This window comes from Tasmannia lanceolata, unplaced genomic scaffold (assembly GCF_043159265.1).
Source record: "Tasmannia lanceolata isolate RefF3 unplaced genomic scaffold, GAP_Taslan_0.1 ptg000012l, whole genome shotgun sequence".
Classification (NCBI taxonomy): Eukaryota; Viridiplantae; Streptophyta; class Magnoliopsida; order Canellales; family Winteraceae; genus Tasmannia; species Tasmannia lanceolata.
Window position 1 is genome coordinate 45,040,936 of NW_027518689.1, and position 19,856 is coordinate 45,060,791.

The 19,856-nt window shown below is 41.3% G+C and overlaps 1 protein-coding gene across 1 annotated transcript; it reads left to right on the plus strand.

The window, feature by feature from the left end:
* The first annotated feature begins 206 nt into the window (after nucleotides 1–206).
* On the plus strand, nucleotides 207–4,904 carry LOC143888848 (uncharacterized). Its single transcript, XM_077393243.1, has 5 exons — nucleotides 207–1,442; nucleotides 1,530–2,597; nucleotides 3,492–4,097; nucleotides 4,218–4,331; nucleotides 4,452–4,904. Exons 1-5 carry the CDS (start codon nucleotides 207–209, stop codon nucleotides 4,902–4,904), a joined length of 3,477 nt encoding a protein of 1,158 aa, XP_077249358.1.
* Nucleotides 4,905–19,856: the final 14,952 nt, after the last annotated feature.

Sequence of the window (19,856 nt, forward strand, 5' to 3'; positions counted from 1 at the left end):
CGGCCCAGATGACTAATCGCCCTCTGGAAGAGGATCAGATCAAAATTGTGGTCAAGAACTTGTCTCCGCAGTATTACCACTTCATGGCGACGCAGTATTATTCTGATTCCAATCACCTGATCAGGACATGAACCATAACTGAAGATGCGTTGTTGAAGGGTTCTCTGGCGAAGTCATCTTTTGATCTGCGGAATGGAAAGAAGCCAATGGTAGTTTCAAAGCCTGAAGTTAACAATGTGATTGCTGCTCGCCCTATGAGAAGAGTTGTAGCAGAAACAGAGCAGCCAGCGAGGAAAGCGCCAAGGCATTTTGATCCGTTACCTTACCCTTTATCTGTCGCTCTCAAGAAGTTACTAAGAGACAAAAAGATCACTCTCTTAGAACCGAGACTTCCACCACCTATTCTCCCCAGATATTGGCGTGAAGATCAGCATTGTGCATATCATCAAGGAACAGGGCACTTGAGGCATAAAATTCAGGATATGATAGAAGCGAAAAAAATTGCTGTATTTATGCCAAGTACTACCCGGAATCCATTACCAGTCCATACTGCACGCCCCCCACCTACAGTTGGGGCGGTCTTTACTGAAGATCCTATTCTTGACCCTACCTCCTTGATTTGTGCTATCGCTTCCGATTCACCGACTGTCTTGGCATTTGGCGAGGAAGTTGAAGTAGTAGAGGAAGAGAAGCCTTATGTGCTGGGCGGGGATGAAGATGACTATGCCGGGTCTTCTGTTGGTCCTTATATTCTTCAATGTGATGAAGAGGAAGTCCGAGATGTGGCTCCATATGTTCTTAGCTTTGATGACGACGACTTTGATTTTTTGAACGATCAATGTGACGAAGTCCGCCATGTTACCCGAGGTGGGCGAATTTTCAAACCCACCGAGTTAAGAGTTGAGAACCCAGCTGAAGTCGTAAGGACCGCAGAAGTGCAGAAACAGAACAAGCCGAGTTGCGAAGAAGAGGATGAGAATCTTTTACGTCAACTTAAAAAGACCCAGGCTAATATTTCAATTTGGGGTTTGCTTATGGCTTCCCCAAAGCACCGTCAAGTTGTACTAAGAGAGTTGAATGCTGCACAGGTATCTGTAGATATTACATCTGATGAGCTGGCTGGTTTAGTAGCGATGGCTAGGGTGTCCAAGACTCTTTCTTTCACTGATGAAGATCTGACATCTGAGGGTTGCAATCATACACGTCCATTGAAAATCACTGTTATCTGTAACGGTAAGAAGGTCCCGGATGTGTTAGTTGACAACGGGTCCGCAATGAACGTATGTCCGTCAGCCACTGCTATTGTCCTGGGATTTGGGCCGAATGACTTTATCCCTTCTGAGCAAGGAATCTTGGCGTATGACGGTACGAGACGTGATGTTATTGGAACAGTAGCAACCGAAATTCTGATAGGAGGAGAAATCTTTGAAGTAGAGTTCCAAGTGCTTGATATCAAAGCTTCTTTCCTTCTTTCGCTTGGCCGACCTTGGCTCCATAAGGTTGGAGTTATCCCTTCTTCACTGCACCAGAAGCTGAAGTTCATCAGAAACAACAGGGTGATAACAGTCAAGGGTGATCCTGATTTAGAGGTAGGCCAGATTTCGCAAGAGGGTGCCTCAGAAAAGAAAGGTGATGTTAGTCTGACCGGGTTCTCTGTAGAAGTCACAACCATATCATTTGAGAAAGCAAAGAATGAAGAGATTTTGTTCCTCACCAGCACTAATCCCCGGATTGTGAAGATGATGCGTAAACAGGGGTACCTTCCCGGTGCAGGTTTGAGTCGCAATCATCAGGGGATAGTCGAATGGCCTGTAATGAGAAAGAATGAAGGGTTGTTCGGACTCGGATATGAACCTTCTCGTGATGAGATCAAAGAAATGAGAACTTACATGCGGAAATGGTCCGAGCTCCGTCGCCAGGGTCTAGGGCTGCCGATGAAATCATTTAGTCTGATCAGAAATGGTAACTACCGCAGAGAGGGAGATGACTTTGCATTCTGTGGGTTCGCAGAGCCGTGGATTGATGAGCTAACAGGGCAAGAGCTGCCGGGGTTTGAGATATTTTCTGATATGGAGCTGCCAGATGAGTACCCGAGTTTGCAGATTCATGAGATCGAACCAGAGGTGGATTGGGCTGATATCCTCGAGCCGTGTCTTCTGAATTCCCTCTTCCAGGTTGAGTTACCGATTGTAGCCATGATCGGAGGGGATGCGCTGATCCTTGATCCTGAAAGTCTTATCACCCCAGCCGAGGGACCTCTCACGAACTGGAGTTCCCAGGTCATACCCCAAGTCGTCATCCAGAACAGTCCTGTTTCTATCAAAGTGTCCGTTGTCTCTAGCTATATGTCCATTTCCAAGTCAAAAATAGAGTTTGCTATATCTGATGTTTCTTTTGATGCAGGTACAGTTGTGATCGAGCCCGTTGATGAGGAGTCTTTTGATGCGGTTGTTCAGTCCGATGCAGAGTCCGTCACATCTTCCGTTGAGTCCTCTAAGTCTGTTAAGTCTGCTCATACGATAGTCCAATCTGATGATGAGTCTGTAAAGAGTTCTAAAGATTTCAATACTGAGCCCATTGAAGGCGCGTCAACAGATGTAACTTCGATTTTTTTGAATGAAATGAAAGACTCTTCTTTTTATTCGCCTGTCTCTACTTCAATTTCTGCTTCTCTATCTGATCAAATTAATAATGATAATAATCAAGACTCCCCCTCTGATGAGGATGCCGACGAAAATCCCCCTGAAATCAAACACATGATTAGGCAGGAGGAGCAACGTCGAGCAAAACCATCCGAAGAGGACATCGAGACCATCAATATTGGTGATGAAACCCTAATTCGGGAAATTTGAATTGGCAAAACATTAACTCCCGAAGAGCGTGCAGAATTAATTGCCCTATTAAAGGAATTCAAAGAAGTTTTCCCTTGGTCCTATGATGACATGCCGGGATTAAGTGAAGACATTGTTCAACATAGACTTCCCCTAATCTCAGGTGTCGGGCCGAAAAAGCAAAAACTCCGAAAAATGAAACCAGAGTGGGACTTGCTAGTCAGAGATGAAGTTCAGAAACAATTGGATGTTGGCTTCATACAAGTTGTTGAATACCCTGAATGGCTGGCCAACATAGTACCTATGCCCAAGAAGGGCGGAAAAGTCAGGATGTGTGTGGATTTCAGAGATCTGAACAAAGCACGTCCGAAAGATGATTTTCCTTTGCCACACATTGACATCTTGGTCGACAACACAGCGGGCCATGCTCTCCTTTCATTTATGGATGGATTCTCGGGATACAACCAGATCAAGATGGCTCCTGAAGACATGATCAAAACGGCCTTCATCACTCAATGGGGGACATATTGTTACAGAGTTATGCCATTTGGACTCAAAAATGCTGGAGCAACATTTCAGAGAGCTGCTACCACTTTACTGCATGACATGATACACAAAGAGGTCGAAGTATATGTTGATGACATGATCGTTAAAGTGAAGACCAGGGAAGAGCATGCAGGGGCATTGAGAAAGTTTTTTCAGCGAATTCAAAAGTTCAAGCTCCGTCTCAACCCGAATAAGTGTGTATTCGGGGTTACATCAGGAAAACTGCTGGGATTCTTGGTCAGCCAGAGAGGGATCGAAGTAGATCCGCAGAAAATCAAAGCTATCCAAGAAATGGCACCTCCAAAGATCAAGAAACAGATCCGTGGGTTCTTAGGCAAGGTTCAATACTTGAGAAGGTTCATTGCACAGTTGACAACGACTTGTGAACCGATTTTCAAGCTCTTAAAGAAGAATGCTTCAAAGAAATGGAACGAAGAGTGTCAGGACGCTTTCGAGAAAATCAAGCAGTGTTTGGCTTTACCACCAGTTTTGTCGCCAATCATACCAGGACAACCGATGTTGCTGTACTTGTCTGTTACTGACACAGCGATGGGGTGTATGTTAGCGCAGCAAGAGCCGGAGTCGAAGCGAGAAAGAGCCATTTACTACATCAGCAAGAAAATGTTGGAGTATGAGCAGAAATATACCATTCTTGAGAAGGCTTGTCTAGCACTGGTTTGGGCTACTCAGAAGCTGAGGCATTATTTGTTATCGAATAGGGTTCTTCTACTCTCATGGATGGACCCATTGAAATATTTGTTCGAGAAGCCAGCCCTCACCGGGAGAACAGCCAGGTGGTTGTTGTTATTGTCTGAGTTCGATATCACTTATGTCACTCAGAAGTCAATTAAGGGGCGCGTGATAGCCGAACAGTTAGCTGATTCACCGGCAGAAAATAATGAATTTTTGAAAGCAGAGTTTCCAGATGAGGAGATAATGACTGTGGAAGATGAAGTTCCAGACACAAAGTGGTTGATGTACTTTGATGGAGCGGTCAACAATCGAGGCCAAGGTGTAGGAGCGGTGTTGGTGTCTCCAAGAAAGGAGTATATCCCTATATCCGTCAAACTTCAGTTCAAGTGTACAAACAATATGGCAGAATACGAGGCATATATTGCGGGTTTGGAAGCAGCCATGGCCTTACACATTCAGGACCTAGATGTATTCGGGGATTCAATTCTGATTATCTGTCAAACCAACGGAAACTGGAAAACAAGAGACGATAAGTTGATCCCGTATAATACGTACCTAGAGTCTCTGGTTAGAAAATTCAGAAATATCACATTCACTCACCTATCTCGAACAAAGAATCATTTTGCGGATGCATTAGCTACTCTGGCTTCAATGCTCGATATTTCTGCATCAATGGAGGTTCAACCATTAGAAGTACGGCTTCAATGGGCCCCGTCACATGTTAACGCTATTGAAATAGCAGCGAGGTGTTCAGATGGCGAGCCTTGGTACACAGATATCAAAAACCTTATCTTAGGCAAGGGGCATCTGTCGGAAGCTTCTGGAAAAGAGTGAAGGTCTCTTCAGAAATTGGTTGCTAACTTTGTCATCTGTGGTGAAGAGTTGTACAGGAGGTCGTTCGATGGAATCCAACTTTTGTGTATAGATGAGGATCAAGCAGCTGAACTCATAGAGCAAACACATGAAGGAGTCTGTGGACCACATATGAACGGAAAGATGCTGTCAAGGAAGATTCTCAGACTTGGATATTACTGGCCGACAATGGAAGCAGACTGCTACGCCTATGTGAAGAAATGTCACAAATGTCAGGTCTACGCCAATTTCATCCATGTGCCGCCTTCTCAGTTGCATTCTCTCACTTCACCGTGGCCGTTCTCGGTATGGGGAATAGATATCATCGGGAAGATAAGTCCGAAGTCTTCTAGTGGGCATGAGTATATCTTGGTTGCCATTGATTACTTCACAAAGTGGATAGAAGCTGCTTCGTATGCGTCATTGACCTCGGCTTCTGTTGCAAGGTTCATCAAAGCGAATATTATTTGCAGATATGGAGTACCACATGAGTTAATTTCAGACAATGGGTCCCATTTCAAGAAGGAGGTGGCGCATCTGTGTGAAGAGTTTAAGATCAAGCATCATAAGTCTTCGCCCTATAGACCTAAAACGAATGGAGCTGTTGAAGCTGCTAATAAAAACATCAAAGTAATCATCAGCAAGATGACCGAGACTTACAAAGATTGGTCGAGCAAACTCCCGTATGCTTTGTGGGCCTATAGGACGTCGATAAGGTCCTCTACAGGTACAACCCCGTATTCTTTGGTGTACGAAATGGAAGCTGTCTTGCCTGTTGAACTGTGAATTCCCTCCCTGAGAGTGATGATGGAAGCTGGGTTGTCAGAATCTGTTTGGGCTCAAGCTAGATATCAAGAGTTACAAATGATTAACGAGAAGAGGCTGAAAGCATTGTACCATGTTCAGGGGTATCAGCGCCGTGTCGAGAGAGCCTTCAACAAGAAAGTTCGAGTTCGAGACCTCAAGAAAGGAGATCTTGTTCTGAAATCCTTCTGGGCACCGGTATATGATCCCAGGGGTAAATTCAAGCCAAAATGGTCAGGTCCATACATTGTTGACGAAGTCCTGCCTGGAAAAGCCGTCAGACTCCTCGATGAAAATGGAGAAAAGCTAACAGAGCCAACAAACCTTGACCAACTCAAGAAATATTATGCTTAAAGCACCATAAGGCCTTCCTTGGCCGACTAGAGCTTCAAACCAAAAATCCTGTCTAAAAAAAAAAAAAACATATCAAAAGAATTCTTTGCAAAACCCTTTTGAGCTTACACAAAATCAAAATCATTCTCTTTTCAAAACCCATAAACTAGGGGCATTTGTGCCTTGAACTACGCGCGACCTGATCCTCATCCTTTGGGGGTACGTAGGCAGTCTGGCTAGTCCGGATTCGGTCGAAACCTTGGAAAACTTATCAAAACTCCGGTCTTTCAAACCCTAACGTAGGCAAAGGTTTGTAGCTAAAAAAAAATGGAGTCTGAAGACCCGTTAGATTGAAAACCCGCAAGGGCGATCTAAGCAAAAGTTAAGGTCATTCACCTGCTAAGTTGAAAACCCGAAAGGGCGGCTTAGGCAAAAATCAATGTGTGAGCCTGCTGGATTGAAAACTCGCAAGAGCAATTCAGGCAAAAACTAAGGCAAGCGGTCCGCTAGATTGAAAACCTGAAAAGGCGATCTGGTCAGTGGTAGTGATTTCTAAAGAAGCTGAATAGCTGAGGCAGATAAGACTTGTAACCCAGTAATGGCATCATCAAAGTCTGAATAGCGCCAGCATGACTTGCTTTGGTCTTTCTCTAAATTAGGGTCACTTAAGACTAAGCAATCGAAGGGGTTCAATGACCATGACGGTAATACCGAACAGGGAATGAATCACTTTTTAAAGCATGGTATTCAAGTCACTCTAAGGGTGGTTAACCGTCACCATTTAAAATATTTGTCAGGTCAAGAAGCAAGTTGAGTCTTTCTTGAAATCCAAGTCCTGTGTTTGTCACTGTCTTTTACTTGTCACTTGTCGAAGTCTGTCGCATGTCAAGTCAAAACCTCCAAAGTCTTGTATGGTTTGTACCTTTCCCAGAGCTGGGGTGACAGGCACCAAAGCAAGAAGTCTCTTCTCCGGAAGACAGATTAAATCAGAACAAGGTTCAGAAGAATAGCAAGCTATCAGGCCTATTGAAATTTTGTCAGCTGGCAGATTCGAAAGAGTTCTTTCAGGCAGAAATGATCTCATTGTTGTAGTGTTTCCTCTACACAGAGGGCTTTGTAAATCCAATATTCATGAAATGAAATATCTGTTTCCCTGCATTTGTGTTTGCTTTATTAAACTCTAGTCATGGAAGTATGAAATAACTAGGGGCATCTTTTATGACTTGGCAAATCACGCCAAGTCATAAAAGCTGTCAAATCCACAAGAACAATTAGAATAAACCAATGTCTCCAGCAAGTTGAGATGAGAGAAGCTCGGGCACATCTCGAGTCAAACCTCCAAATTTCCCGGCTAAGCCTACTCCATAGTCAGCTCATCAGCAAAGCTAGTCCCCAATGGAGTCTAACATCTATTTCCCAGAGAGTCCACTGGCAATTGCTCAAAGCATTTAATTCTCAGCAAAAATCTAATTCTTTCAAAAATGGGTCAGTACCCAAAATCCCAGCAAATCATGTGAGCCCGGTCCTCAGCAAGGAACTCGCACTCCCATTTTCTCGGCAAGAGACAAAGTAATCTCCAAAGAAATCAATCCAAATCAATCAATTCAAATCAATCAATCAATCAAAAGCGTGAGAGTATCAATCTTTTCATAAGAATTTTACTCCTCGATCAAATTTTCATCGCTTGTTACTGCGTGAGGGTTCCGCATAACAACGCTTTCACTTTTGATTAGTGCGTGAGGGTTCCTCATAACAACGCTTTCCCTTTTGATTAGTGCGTGAGGGTTCCGCCTAATTAAATACCACCTTTTGTTACTGTGTGAGGATTCCACATAACAAATTTCCATCTTTTGTTACTGTGTGAGGGTTCCACATAACAAATTTTCATTGCTTGTTACTGCGTGAGGGTTCCGCATAACAACGCTTTCCCTTTTGATTAGTGCGTGAGGGTTCCGCCTAATTAAAATTCCACCTTTTGTTACTGTGTGAGGGTTCCACATAACAAATTTTCATTGCTTGTTACTGCGTGAGGGTTCCGCATAACAAAGCTTTCCCTTTTGATTAGTGCGTGAGGGTTCCGCCTAATTAAAATTCCACCTTTTGTTACTGTGTGAGGGTTCCACATAACAAATTTTCATTGCTTGTTACTGCGTGAGGGTTCCGCATAACAACGCTTTCCCTTTTGGTTAGCGTGTGAAGGTTCCACCTTACCAAACCTCCCGTTTGTTAGTGCGTGAAGGTCCCGCCTAACTAAAAATTCTTTTTTCAGTGCGTGTGGGTTCCGCCTAATTGCTCAAAGTCCAAATTGCCATTTAATAAAAAAAATCCAACCCCTTTTGTATCTTTTCATTTGGAATCTTGGGCCGGTCAAAATGTGTTGTCTTTTCCGGTTTGGCCTTCATGTGACAAGCTTCCTCTGCCAAAGACGGGCATCTGTAGACACCCCATTTTGACCAGGCCCTAATTCCCAAAATCGAATAAAAATCCTGAAATCGAGTAAAGTTCCTAAACCCTTGGATTTCAAAAACAATTTCCTGATGTCCTAAAGCCGCACTTCAACTTTAAAAATTGAAGAGCCGAACCCAAAATGCAAAAGACCTCGACAAATCTTCATTTGCAGATTATTGTCGAAACCTTTGTGAGCCCAAATGATTCCCTGAAATTTACAAAATTTACCAAATATCCCGGAGCTTTGGTACTACCTCCCCCTAAATTTCCGAGTTCCGAGGTTTAATTGTGCGACCTGTGAATGCTTGTTGTTTCTGAGTGCGTCTCTGCAAATTTTCAAAGAAAATGGACAAAGAAGTTGAGAAAAGACAAGCTGAGATTGTGCGAATATCGAGACATAGTGGTGCTAGTTAGGCAAGACAAGAGGGCTTAAAATATGGTAGTGTTGATACCATTTCAAAAGATAAAAGGAGTAGGGGCAAAAATGCCATTTCCCCTTAAAAGAAGGTCGATTAGGGCTTAAAAAAGGGGCAGAGCCTCATTTTGAGAGGGAGGGGTTTTTCTTGCAAAAAGAAAAAAAAGAGTAGCAGAGGGAGAGAGCCGTCGATTTGATCATCGTCATCCCCATCTTCACCGGAGCTCCGACCTCGCCCCTCCACCATCCTCCACCTCCATCTCCACCCCCATTAGGTTTTGGGGGTTGAAGAAGGTGAAGATGAGAAGGGTTTTGTGAAGGGTGGTGGTGGTGGTGGTTCGGTGGAGGTGGGTTTCGGTTTTGGAGGTGCAGAAAATGGGTTTAGGTTTTGGGGGTTGAGGAAGGTGAAGATGAGGAGGGTTTTGTGAAGGGTGGTGGTGGTGGTGGTTCGGTGGAGGTGGGTTTCGGTTTTTGAGGTGCAGAAAATGGGTTTAGGTTTTGGGGGTTGAGGAAGGTGAAGATGAGGGTGGAAGACGGTTTTCGAAGAGAGAGAGGGAGGGATTTTGCAGGTTCTCTTCTCCGGCGATCTCGCTGGTGTCGGATTCCCACCTCCGCCATTGCCGCCCACCTTCAATCTTTTTCCTTCTTCCCTCCTACCTTTGCTACCTACTCAAACCCATCTCACCTTCTTCCAGGTAAAACCCATTTTTGTCATTTTTACTACCTGCATTTTCACCATTTTTTGGCAATCTGACAATCACCGACACTCTGTTTCATTGCAAGCGTAATTCCCTGCATTCTGTAGGTATGATCCATTCCCTCAAGCTTCTGCATTTTATTCCCTTTTAATTTTTAGTGTTTATGGTGCTGCTGTGTGTATTTACTTGTTCTTGAAATGTTATGCTTGCTCTGATAGCATGAGTTAGACCTGTCATCACAATTTATGGGGTTTATAAGAGGACGTGTCTTGATGCTTTTATTTCAATTTGAATATTTTGAGTTTTTAATCTTGGAGTCTATCGTTGCTTCTTGATCAGAGATTTGATTTCATTGATTTCTCATGTCAGCAAGCGATTTCTAAGACTGAAATTTATATGTAGGCCTACTTCTCCCTGTATTTGTGTATAAAATTGTGGTTCAAACGCTTGGGTTTGTTCGACGCTGCACTGCTATGATTATGTGGGATCCGATCCTGCGAGAGGGGTGGGGCGTGAGCCGCCACGCTCTCTCTTGGTCTCTCGTACCCGCGCGATTGGCGTGTGCATTTTATGATTGATTTTAATTCATCTTTTATGTGAACTTGGGATCACTAAGGCAATCCGAATTCTACACAAAAGAGAATGACAGAGTCGCCACCTAGATGTGGGATCTAGGACCCATAACTAACCAGAAATCTAAACTCGCTACCTGGTTACGAGAATGGAAGGTATGGGGAGTTATCCACCACATGCACCATTCCTGCCCGATAATCGGTCTTCGATTCCAAAAGCTAACTCTTTTAAATTTATTTTAAATGGCTCATTCAACTCTATGTTAATGTGCGAACTAAGTGACATGCATCCTATGATCTAATTTCAGTGTGAATCCTAAATGTGTATCTTGATTACTTTATTTGTTTGAATTCAATCTAAGTGAAAGTTCTCCTAAAATTCTAATTTCATGGAAAATCCTAAGTGATTTGATTAAGCATTTACAAGGAAATTAATATACAAAACACCACAATTTGTTGTAGTGCCGACTCGCGGTTGGTATGCCATCAGACATCCAAGCTGCCTACGTACCCAAGCCTCACTGGGATCAGAGTCGACGTAGTTCGGTGCACCTAAACTAAGCTACATATGCCTAACTCAACTAAGACACCGACGTAGACGGGATTGACTGTTTCAACAGCTTTATGAGAAGTTATTTAATTCAAGTTGAAGATTTTATTATCCTAGGATTTCATCTAAGATGCTATATGATTCTTATCTAAATGCAAGTTATTCCTTAGACTAATGCAGGTTAACCTACATCCTAGTTTACTAGGCTTGTCCTAAGGAAAGATTGGGTGACTAGTGTAACTAGACCTATGGCACGGTTGCTATCCATAGCAAGCGTACGTGATAAGGCTGGACTCCTAACTCTAGAACTTCCTAAAACCTAAGACTCCCTAAAACTTAGGACAAGACACGACACCAGTGTTCTTAAATTGGGCTCTAAGGGTTCTTATGACAGAAACCGTGATCCAACGGTTCCCAAAGACACGAGACAAATCAATTTAAGCTATTGAAGTTAGTTAATTTCAGATTTCAAGGATTTTCAGTTTCTAGACATTCAAGGATTACCAATGGTTCTAGGGTTCACCAATTTCGGCCCAGAATAGCATCAAAGGGAGGGAATCGTGCGCTCTTTCCTTGCGCAATTTAATACTTAGGTTATAGCATCTTATTGCCTGGCATATCTCAGGATTTTCATGGACAGTAACCTCGGAGCCAACAACATGCTATAGCTTAAGTATTCAAATTGTCAAAGATCGGTTGCAATTGGGATACGATTATGGATGCACTGGCCATTTTTCCAGGGAATTCTATTGATCCTAAGATTTCTGTTTCAATGGATTAAGGAGTTAATATGTGACAGAGATTTAAGGTTCTTTAGAGATTTTCAGATGATTTTCAATTAATTTCGAATTTTTAATGAATTTTATCAATTTTAAACATATGAGTGATTTTACAAGTGAAATTATTGCAAATGAATTCGAAATGAGTTGAAACTTCTACAGCAGCAAGATGGGAATGCATGTAGCTTACTGGAAGAGTTTTGTAGATTTTTACATTAAGCTCATATTTAATTTTAAATTAACAATAATAGGACCAGATTGCAAAAATAACACAGCAACTACTATAAATAGAAATATAAATTCATTGAAATTTCTACAGTAACAAGATATAAGTAAAAATAGCATGCTATGAGATCTTCATGAATTTTAGAAACTATTTATTATCAATTTCGGATTTTTCAATTTTCAGACTAGATTATGAATTAACACTACATCCCATATGAAACAAGATCCAAATCACTTGAAACTTTTACAGAAACACGAAATATAGAATATAAGACTACTGTAAAAATTTTATGAATTTTATCTCTGATCTGATATCAGTAAAAATTCTCCCAAAAGCTGATAATTTTCAAAGAAACCATAAAATAATATACCAAACAGATTCAATAAATTCTCAAAAATGCATGGTAGAATGTATCAGTATCATATTATTTTCCCAAGAAATTTCATTAATTTTGGAATTCATTTAGTATATATTTTATTTTTCTTCATCGAAAAGATATTTTTGAAGAGTTTTCTATTTTTAAAACACGATTTTCGAGAAAATTACGACTCCGGAAAATATCCTTTAATCTTGTTCTGATATGGTGAACACAAGAAAAATCTAAAATTCCGAAAAATAGATCATCCTGAGATGGCTATTTTTTCGAATTTCGTAATTACCCAGCCATTATTTTAAATAAAATACCACTCTTCACTCAAATTTTCAAAAACCGTTGATCCAATGTCCGATCCGATCCGATAGTTATTTTACTCTATTTAGATAGATCATTGTATTAAAATTTGGGACGAAACGGAATTGAAACACTCGTGCAGATCATGAGTTTAAGCACGCACATTTAATATTGAGTTAAAATCATTTAAATGATAAAAACCATGCAAAATATATAAAAAAATACCAGATGATTCGGGAAAAATCCGAGAATGGGGTACCGACCGGTGATAGAGTTCCTCGCGGAATCCAAAGGCCAAAAAATCCGAAAATCCCGCCGACGCTCGATCCGCTCCGCTTTCTTCTTTCTTTTTTCTTTTTTTTTCTTTGCCACCGTTCCTCTGTTGAATGTGAGAGCGAGAGTGCTTGAGAGAGAGAGATTGAGAGAGAGTGTGAGAGCGAGTGAGATGGGAGTATGGAGATGGACAGAGAGTGTGAGAGCGAGTGAGATGGATGGAACAGAGAAGGAGAGTGAGGGAGTTTGAGAGAGAGAAAAAGAGGAAAAAAACAACAAATGGGGTGGTGGGGAAAGTGAAAACCGAGAGAGATGGGGAGAGGAGATGGAAGAGGGATGTGAGAGAGAGAGAGAGAGAGAGAGAGAGAGAAACGTGAAAAACAAAAAAAAACAGAGTATGAGAATACTCTGTTTTTTTCGTTTTTCTTACGTTGGTTTTTTTTTTCTTTTTAGAGGTGGGAATGAAGGGGATAAAGGAAGAAGGAGGGATCGAGAGTGATGGGCTATGGAGAAGATGGAGAAACAGAGGGCTGCAATGAACAGAGTGAGAGGGAGAGAGAGAGAGAGAGAGAGAGAGAGAGAGAGAGAGAGACTACAAAAAAACAGAGTAAGAGGGGAGGTAGATAAAACAGAGGGTGCTGTGGAGAGTTTGAGAGGTGAGGGAAATGAGAGATAGGATGCTGTGGAGAGGGCACGGTTTTTTTTTTTTTTAATATGGGGAGGATGCTGTTGAGAAACTAAGAGAGGGAGAGAAAACAGAGCATAAAAAAATCAAGGATTCATCATGAGAGAGTGGTGCTCGAGAGAAAAATCAAGCGATGGCTTCTTCCCCACCCCCAATCAAACAGAACTTTCTGTCTTTTTCCTTTTCTCTTTTTTTTTCAACCGAGAGACGAGCGAGGAAACATAGGCTATCAGGGGAAGAAGGAAACTCAGAGGGAGCGATCTAGATCACAGTTTTTTTCTCCTTTTTTTTTCACAAGGCTCCCTTCTTCTTTTTTCTTTTTCGAAACAGAGCCAACCTCCCTTTTTTCACCTTACAGAGAGATCGGAAAAATCTTTTTTTAGAGCTCGCTTTCTAAAAATCTCTCCCCCCAATCAACTAGCTCGTCCCTGTTTTAGTCAAGAGGAAAAACTTTCTTTTTTTCAAACAATCCTTGCTGATCGTGAGAGAGAAAGAGGGTTGTTTCCTTATACCCTCCCCTTTCTTATTTAAATGAAATTCACCTTCCAATTGCAGACATCACCATCATCCCTTCTATTTTGACAATTTAGCACTGAAGAATAGTGGATTTTTCTCATGGAAACTATGTATTCGAGAGACAAGAATTAGCAACCGAATCCTACCTTGCACAAACGTCCATATCTTTCAAAATTGGCAATAATGGGTCCCACCTTTAAACTTTATATCATGGTAGCCCCATTCTAATTTGTCTAAATGCTTTACAAACATGGTGATGGGCCCACACCATGTTGAGCACATGGTAGGCCCCATCCCATGGCTTAAAACACATGGGCACCTTCTCATAGAAATTAATGTTTCAGTGCTAAAGCCGAAATGCATTTTCCATGGAAAAATGTATGGTTCCATTGCTTGACCTAAGTTTAAGAAAGATGATAATGTGGGCCACACTTGCTTGATCTCATTCCATCGACATGCTCAAGGCGGGCCCACTCAATGGGTACAAACTCTCTCTCGCCTGGATTCTCATGAATTACTCTTCTCATTACTTAGCAAAACAACACGAAACATGACAGAAATGTCTGAAAAGATTTAAAATGTAAGAGACGGACGCGGAAAAGGACGACATTAAAACCGGATAGAAGAACACTAACTTCTTTGTTGATTAAAGCGGAGCAAAATGGGGGTGCCTACAGATCATAAGAATTGCAAAGGTCGAGACTTCATTTCTGGGTTCATTTTATTTTGATTCTGAAATTCCCTACGCACATTCTTATGATTTGAGGGCAGAATTATTCCTTGCTCACAGCTTTCATTCAAACAGCCTTAATTGCTAGTGTGAGTACGAGCTTGAAGATGGATAATTGCTCTTCAAATTTCTCTCGGTACGCTTTGACCCTGGATATGTGTATTTGAACCAATAAGACCTAAGATTTGGCCTCCAAATTTGATTTCCTTGGGAAGGTGGCTTCGATTGTGGCGCCTAAGTGGAGAAGAAGGGCTATGATGAGGCTAATCAGAGCCCCTCATTTTCTTTTCTCTTTCCTTCCATTTAGGGACCTTCTTCGTAATTTCCTTTTAAGGTCCAGGAGATGACGGGATGTTTCTTGAGCCATCCCTTCACCCTTCATGTCTCTTTGCTTATCCCATCATTTCTCATGGGCTTAGGGATTTTTTCCTTCTTAGAGGTCATCCTTTCTTACAGGACTCAAGGGTTCCTTCCTCTCCGAGATGATCATTTTCTACAGGGTTAGGGATTAATTTTTCTCCTTCTTCGGGTCTACTCTCTTCGCGTTCCTTGGGATTCTCCTTGCATTTCGGGATCCCCATCAATTTTAGGAACACTCGTCGGGTTTAGGCGATGACGGACGGCAACCTCTTGAGCCAAAACCCCCCCCTTCGATCAAAAGGGATAAAAAATACATAAAAATCAAATAATAAAAATCCAAAAAACACTCAAAAGCATTTTTCAAAAAGCTGTTTCGAACTACGATGGCTTGATCCCTTTCTACAGGGTACGTAGGTAGCTTGGGATCGTCATCCCAAGTTCAGTCAAACTTTTCAATAAAATCATTTAAACCCTTCAAAAAAAATCATTTCAGCATCTAAAAGTATCTTTCAAGCTTTTCCCAAAAATACAAAAACCAAAATGGGCAAGGATGGTGATTGCCAGGTCACTCGGAGCCTTCTTTTCATTTCATTTTCGATTTTGATCGTGGTTTGCCGGTTTTGTCGGTTTTCCTACGTTTTATCGGGTTTTGGGACGGGCGACGACGTAGCGTGGCCCCTTTACAGGGATTGTCCTCGCTGAGCCCAGCGATAGGCTATGACGATCGCGAGACTTGTCCGATCTTTAGCGGATCAGGATCACTGAGCTCGATTCCTTTAGAATCGCTCCCTGAGTCTATCGTATGTCCCATTTTCTTTTCCCTGGCATTTTGGGTTTGGGCATACCGTCTATTTTCTGATTTCTTTCTTTTCTTGCATCTTTTAGCTTATCGTATGTTTGTCTTTGGTTCCTTGTGTGTTTACTTTCAACTTGCTTATTCCTTGTGCGTTTAGTTTCACATGCTTATTTACATGCTCAGCTGTGACATTTATTTGCTTACTTATCATGATCATATGCTTAGCTGTAGATATTTACTGCTTTTCTGCTTATCATATCTGCTATTACTTGCTTAGCTGTAGCTGTGCATGCGGATGTTATTGCTTTCCTAGATGTGATGGGTTAGGATTAGATGCGGTGAGTTAGGATTTGGATGTTTATTTTCTTTTACCCATTCCCGGGTCATGCATGCTTAGATAGACGTTTCCTCGGCGGTGCTCGTTCCCATTTCACATGATTTTCGTCCAAAACTCTTCGAAATTAATTAAAAATGGCATAAGAGACCAGGTGCTTGCACTTGGGCGAATTGGGGGCGCTTAACACCTTCCCTATTCGTCATCTGCCACGGACTTTTGTATCTCTGGTTATCCGTTGCAACAGAGTATTTCATGGGATCCAGGGCCTACTTCCTTGGATGGCGACTCTTCTTTGTTATAGGTACATCTTGGTTCCGGGCTAGTCCTTGAATCGAGAGGTATCTCATATATATCGCTACCCATGCTGTGAGTGGCACCATTTCGAAAGTTCCTTGGTAGAGCTCTCCTTCACATTGTGGAGATCTTAGAGGATCAGCGCGGGATCTCGTGTCCCTTGCCCACCCGTCCTCGGGATCGGGGTCCACAACACCATACCTGAATTACGAAAGAGAAGCCGCCGAGGTATTTTCCAGATGACAGGTACTCAACTAACCGGTCATATACTGCGTAGCCCCAAGCGTAGTCGCCCATCTTCTGCAGGTCCTCTATGTAGGGCCAGAACATCTAGTCTGCCCGATGTACGGTCTGCGTGAAGAGGACCATCGCAAGTAGGTAAAGGAGAACATACTTCACCTTTGCGTTCATCGACACTTGGTCCTCCTTGTTCACTACCTTCATAATCTTCTTCTCAATCTCTGGTGCCATCGCAGATACTTTGGAAAACACCCAACCCGGCACAAGAGGAGGGGGATTCCTCTTGTCAGTAGGGATTACCCTAGCTACGTTTAGTCTTTGTTTTCTCAGTGAGAGGCCTAGCGCCAATGCAACATCGGTCACTTCAAAGGGAACTGCGATGCTTCCTAAATTAAAGGACTTCGTATGTGCATTCCAATTAGAATGCAGTGGTCTGATTAGGGGCTTGTGCATCACCACATCTTCTAAATTCATCAAATCCTTGAAGGGAGTCATCTTCAGAACATTTTTATGCCATTCTCTCAGCTTCATCCTCCCCATAGTAGCTGTAAAACATGGAGGCGAACATCGTGCCGGCACATTTTTAACCTGCATGACAGGTTAAGTCATCAATGAACATAAAAGAACTACTAATACATCAAATAATAAACTTCAATAGAGTACACTTACATGTTTCTTCCCTCCCTTCTTTCTCCCTTAGCCATATATCAAATCAACAAACATATCGTGGTCTGTACAAACACCATCAAAAAGTTATAAACATCCCACATTAAAGAAACAAATGAATGAATTCATTCAAGATACAAATAAATGAATTTATTCAAATTATGTTGCCTTCTAACTGGACGAAATTCATTCACGATACAAAGAAATGAAAAAAAGCCCACATTAGAGATTAAAAGAACTGAACTGAATTCATTGCCAACATAATCAATAAGCAGAACCCACATAAGAAATCAGCACATCTAAATGACGTTATCCAATTCTATACTGAGGTGTATTCTATAATGAGGTTATCTATACAGAGGTTATCCAATTCTATACAAAGGTTATCCAATTTATATGGAGGTTATCAATTTATATACAAGGGTTATCCAATTCTACTGAGGTTTATTCTATATTGAGCTTATCTAGACTGAGGTTATCCAATTCTATACAGAGGTTATCCAATTTATACTGAGGTTATCAATTTATATACAAGGGTTATCCAATTCTATACTGAGGTTTATTCTATACTGAGCTTATCTAGACTGAGGTTATCCAAATATACAGAGGTTATCCAATTCCATACAGAGGTAATCTAATTTATACCGAGGTTATCAATTTATATACAAGGGTTATCCAATTCTATATTGTGGTTTATTCTATACTGAGCTTATTTAGACCGAGGTTATCCAAAAATACAGAGGTTATCCAATTTATACTCAGGACTTCAATTTCTAAACAAGGGTTATCCAATTCTATACCGAGGTTATCAATTTATACCATACAAACTTCTTCAGAACACACCAACAAAATGAAACTAATAAATCCAAATATAACTTATCAGTTTTATAATAGGTTTCAGATCACAAGAGAAACAACTTTTCCAAATATAAATGGGGGCTATCCAAAATTAACAGGGGGTATCAAGTCTAAATGACGGATTATCAATGTAACCCACCGAAGAAAAACTAGTGAGAAAAACCAGTGAGAAAAAAAACTGAAAACAAAAATTCCACTTAACTATTTACATCGACAAACTCAAGGTCAGAAAGAAGCGGGTGGTGACGGTCACAGCGGCGGCGAACGCAAGGGTTTTGGAGGAAGAACAAACTGATATTTGTTGCGACGGCCACTACCACGATTCTCAACCGTGTTGATTTCGAAGGAAGAAGAAAACGAGTGCTTGGAGGAAGAAGGAAACGACAGCGAGACTAGGGTTTTGAGGAGGAAGAAAACGAAAGGTTTTCAGTGGTGAAAATAAAAAAGGAAAGTAAAAAAATGAAATGTAAAGTAAATCTCGCCCCTTTTGTTTTTCAAACTGAGTAGGGCATTTCGGTCTTTTTTCCGAGCGGGAATTTCATTTCGACACCACTTGGACATGTGCAAATTCGGTGACTTCAATCGGACATTTCCATATTTTTTTGACGTCACTTGGAAATTTTTCCATCTCTAAACTCGATTGGTCAAGCGAGACCAAATTGTTAAGTAGTTACCTAGTTGGACTAGGTTAAAGAAATGGAGTTTCAGGTGCCACTTGAGGGAAGCTGAATGATAATCACCTGGAATAATAGAGGACGTGCAAATAATGGAGCTGAAATGGGCCGTTACCTCTAATAGAACTTGGTTAATGAGAGACGGTTACCCAAATCTATATATAATAAAGAGGAAGGGGGGTTTACTGTTCATCACTTACGTGGCAGCCCTCCCCTTCCTCCCTCGAATCTACATGGCGCAAAGATTATCCATCGTGGACTTTTTTTTGTATATTTTTAATTGCACCCATGGTATTTGGAAAGTTGAAAAGACGGAATTCCAAAAGTCTCAAGCCATCCCAAAACATATCTTTTTCTAACGTGTCCTTTCCCATCCCAAAATTTATATATAAATTCCTTTCCAAAAGTAACGGCTTTAAATAGCAATATTTCCTTTATTTTAGCCATTAATCTCTCATTAAGATTTGAGTTACCCTAATCAAATTCAAAATTTTTGGAAATGTCACAATTAACCTCATCAAAGCCGTTTACCATCCTTTAATACAGAAGTTTTTTTCGTTTGGTATTCCCAAATTCATAGCAACTTTACAAACTCACGCATCTCAGTTAGGGATTCCATATGGTGTTGCGGCTATCAAGATATATCGACCATCTATGGCATTTTAGAATAATTTGTGTTATGGTTATATATTATTTTGGAGATTTTACTGAAATGCGTGGATTTAATTTGATCCGTTATTGGTTTATGCCTTTCTTTCGTAGGCTTTGAGTGAGATGCCTTATTTTTTGCTTCAAGATGTAATTTGGCGAGGAAAGTGGTGTTCGGATGGTAAGTTATCTGATGACTTTTCAAAACGTTACTCTTCTTCTCCCTTTCTTCTATGACTTTTTATCTTCCCGCCTTCTCTTGAAAAACCTATCACACCAAACTCTAAGAAATTAGAAGATAAAAATTTCCCATACTCTACCAAGTAGAAGATAATCTACGAGGTATTTATCCTCTTTATCTG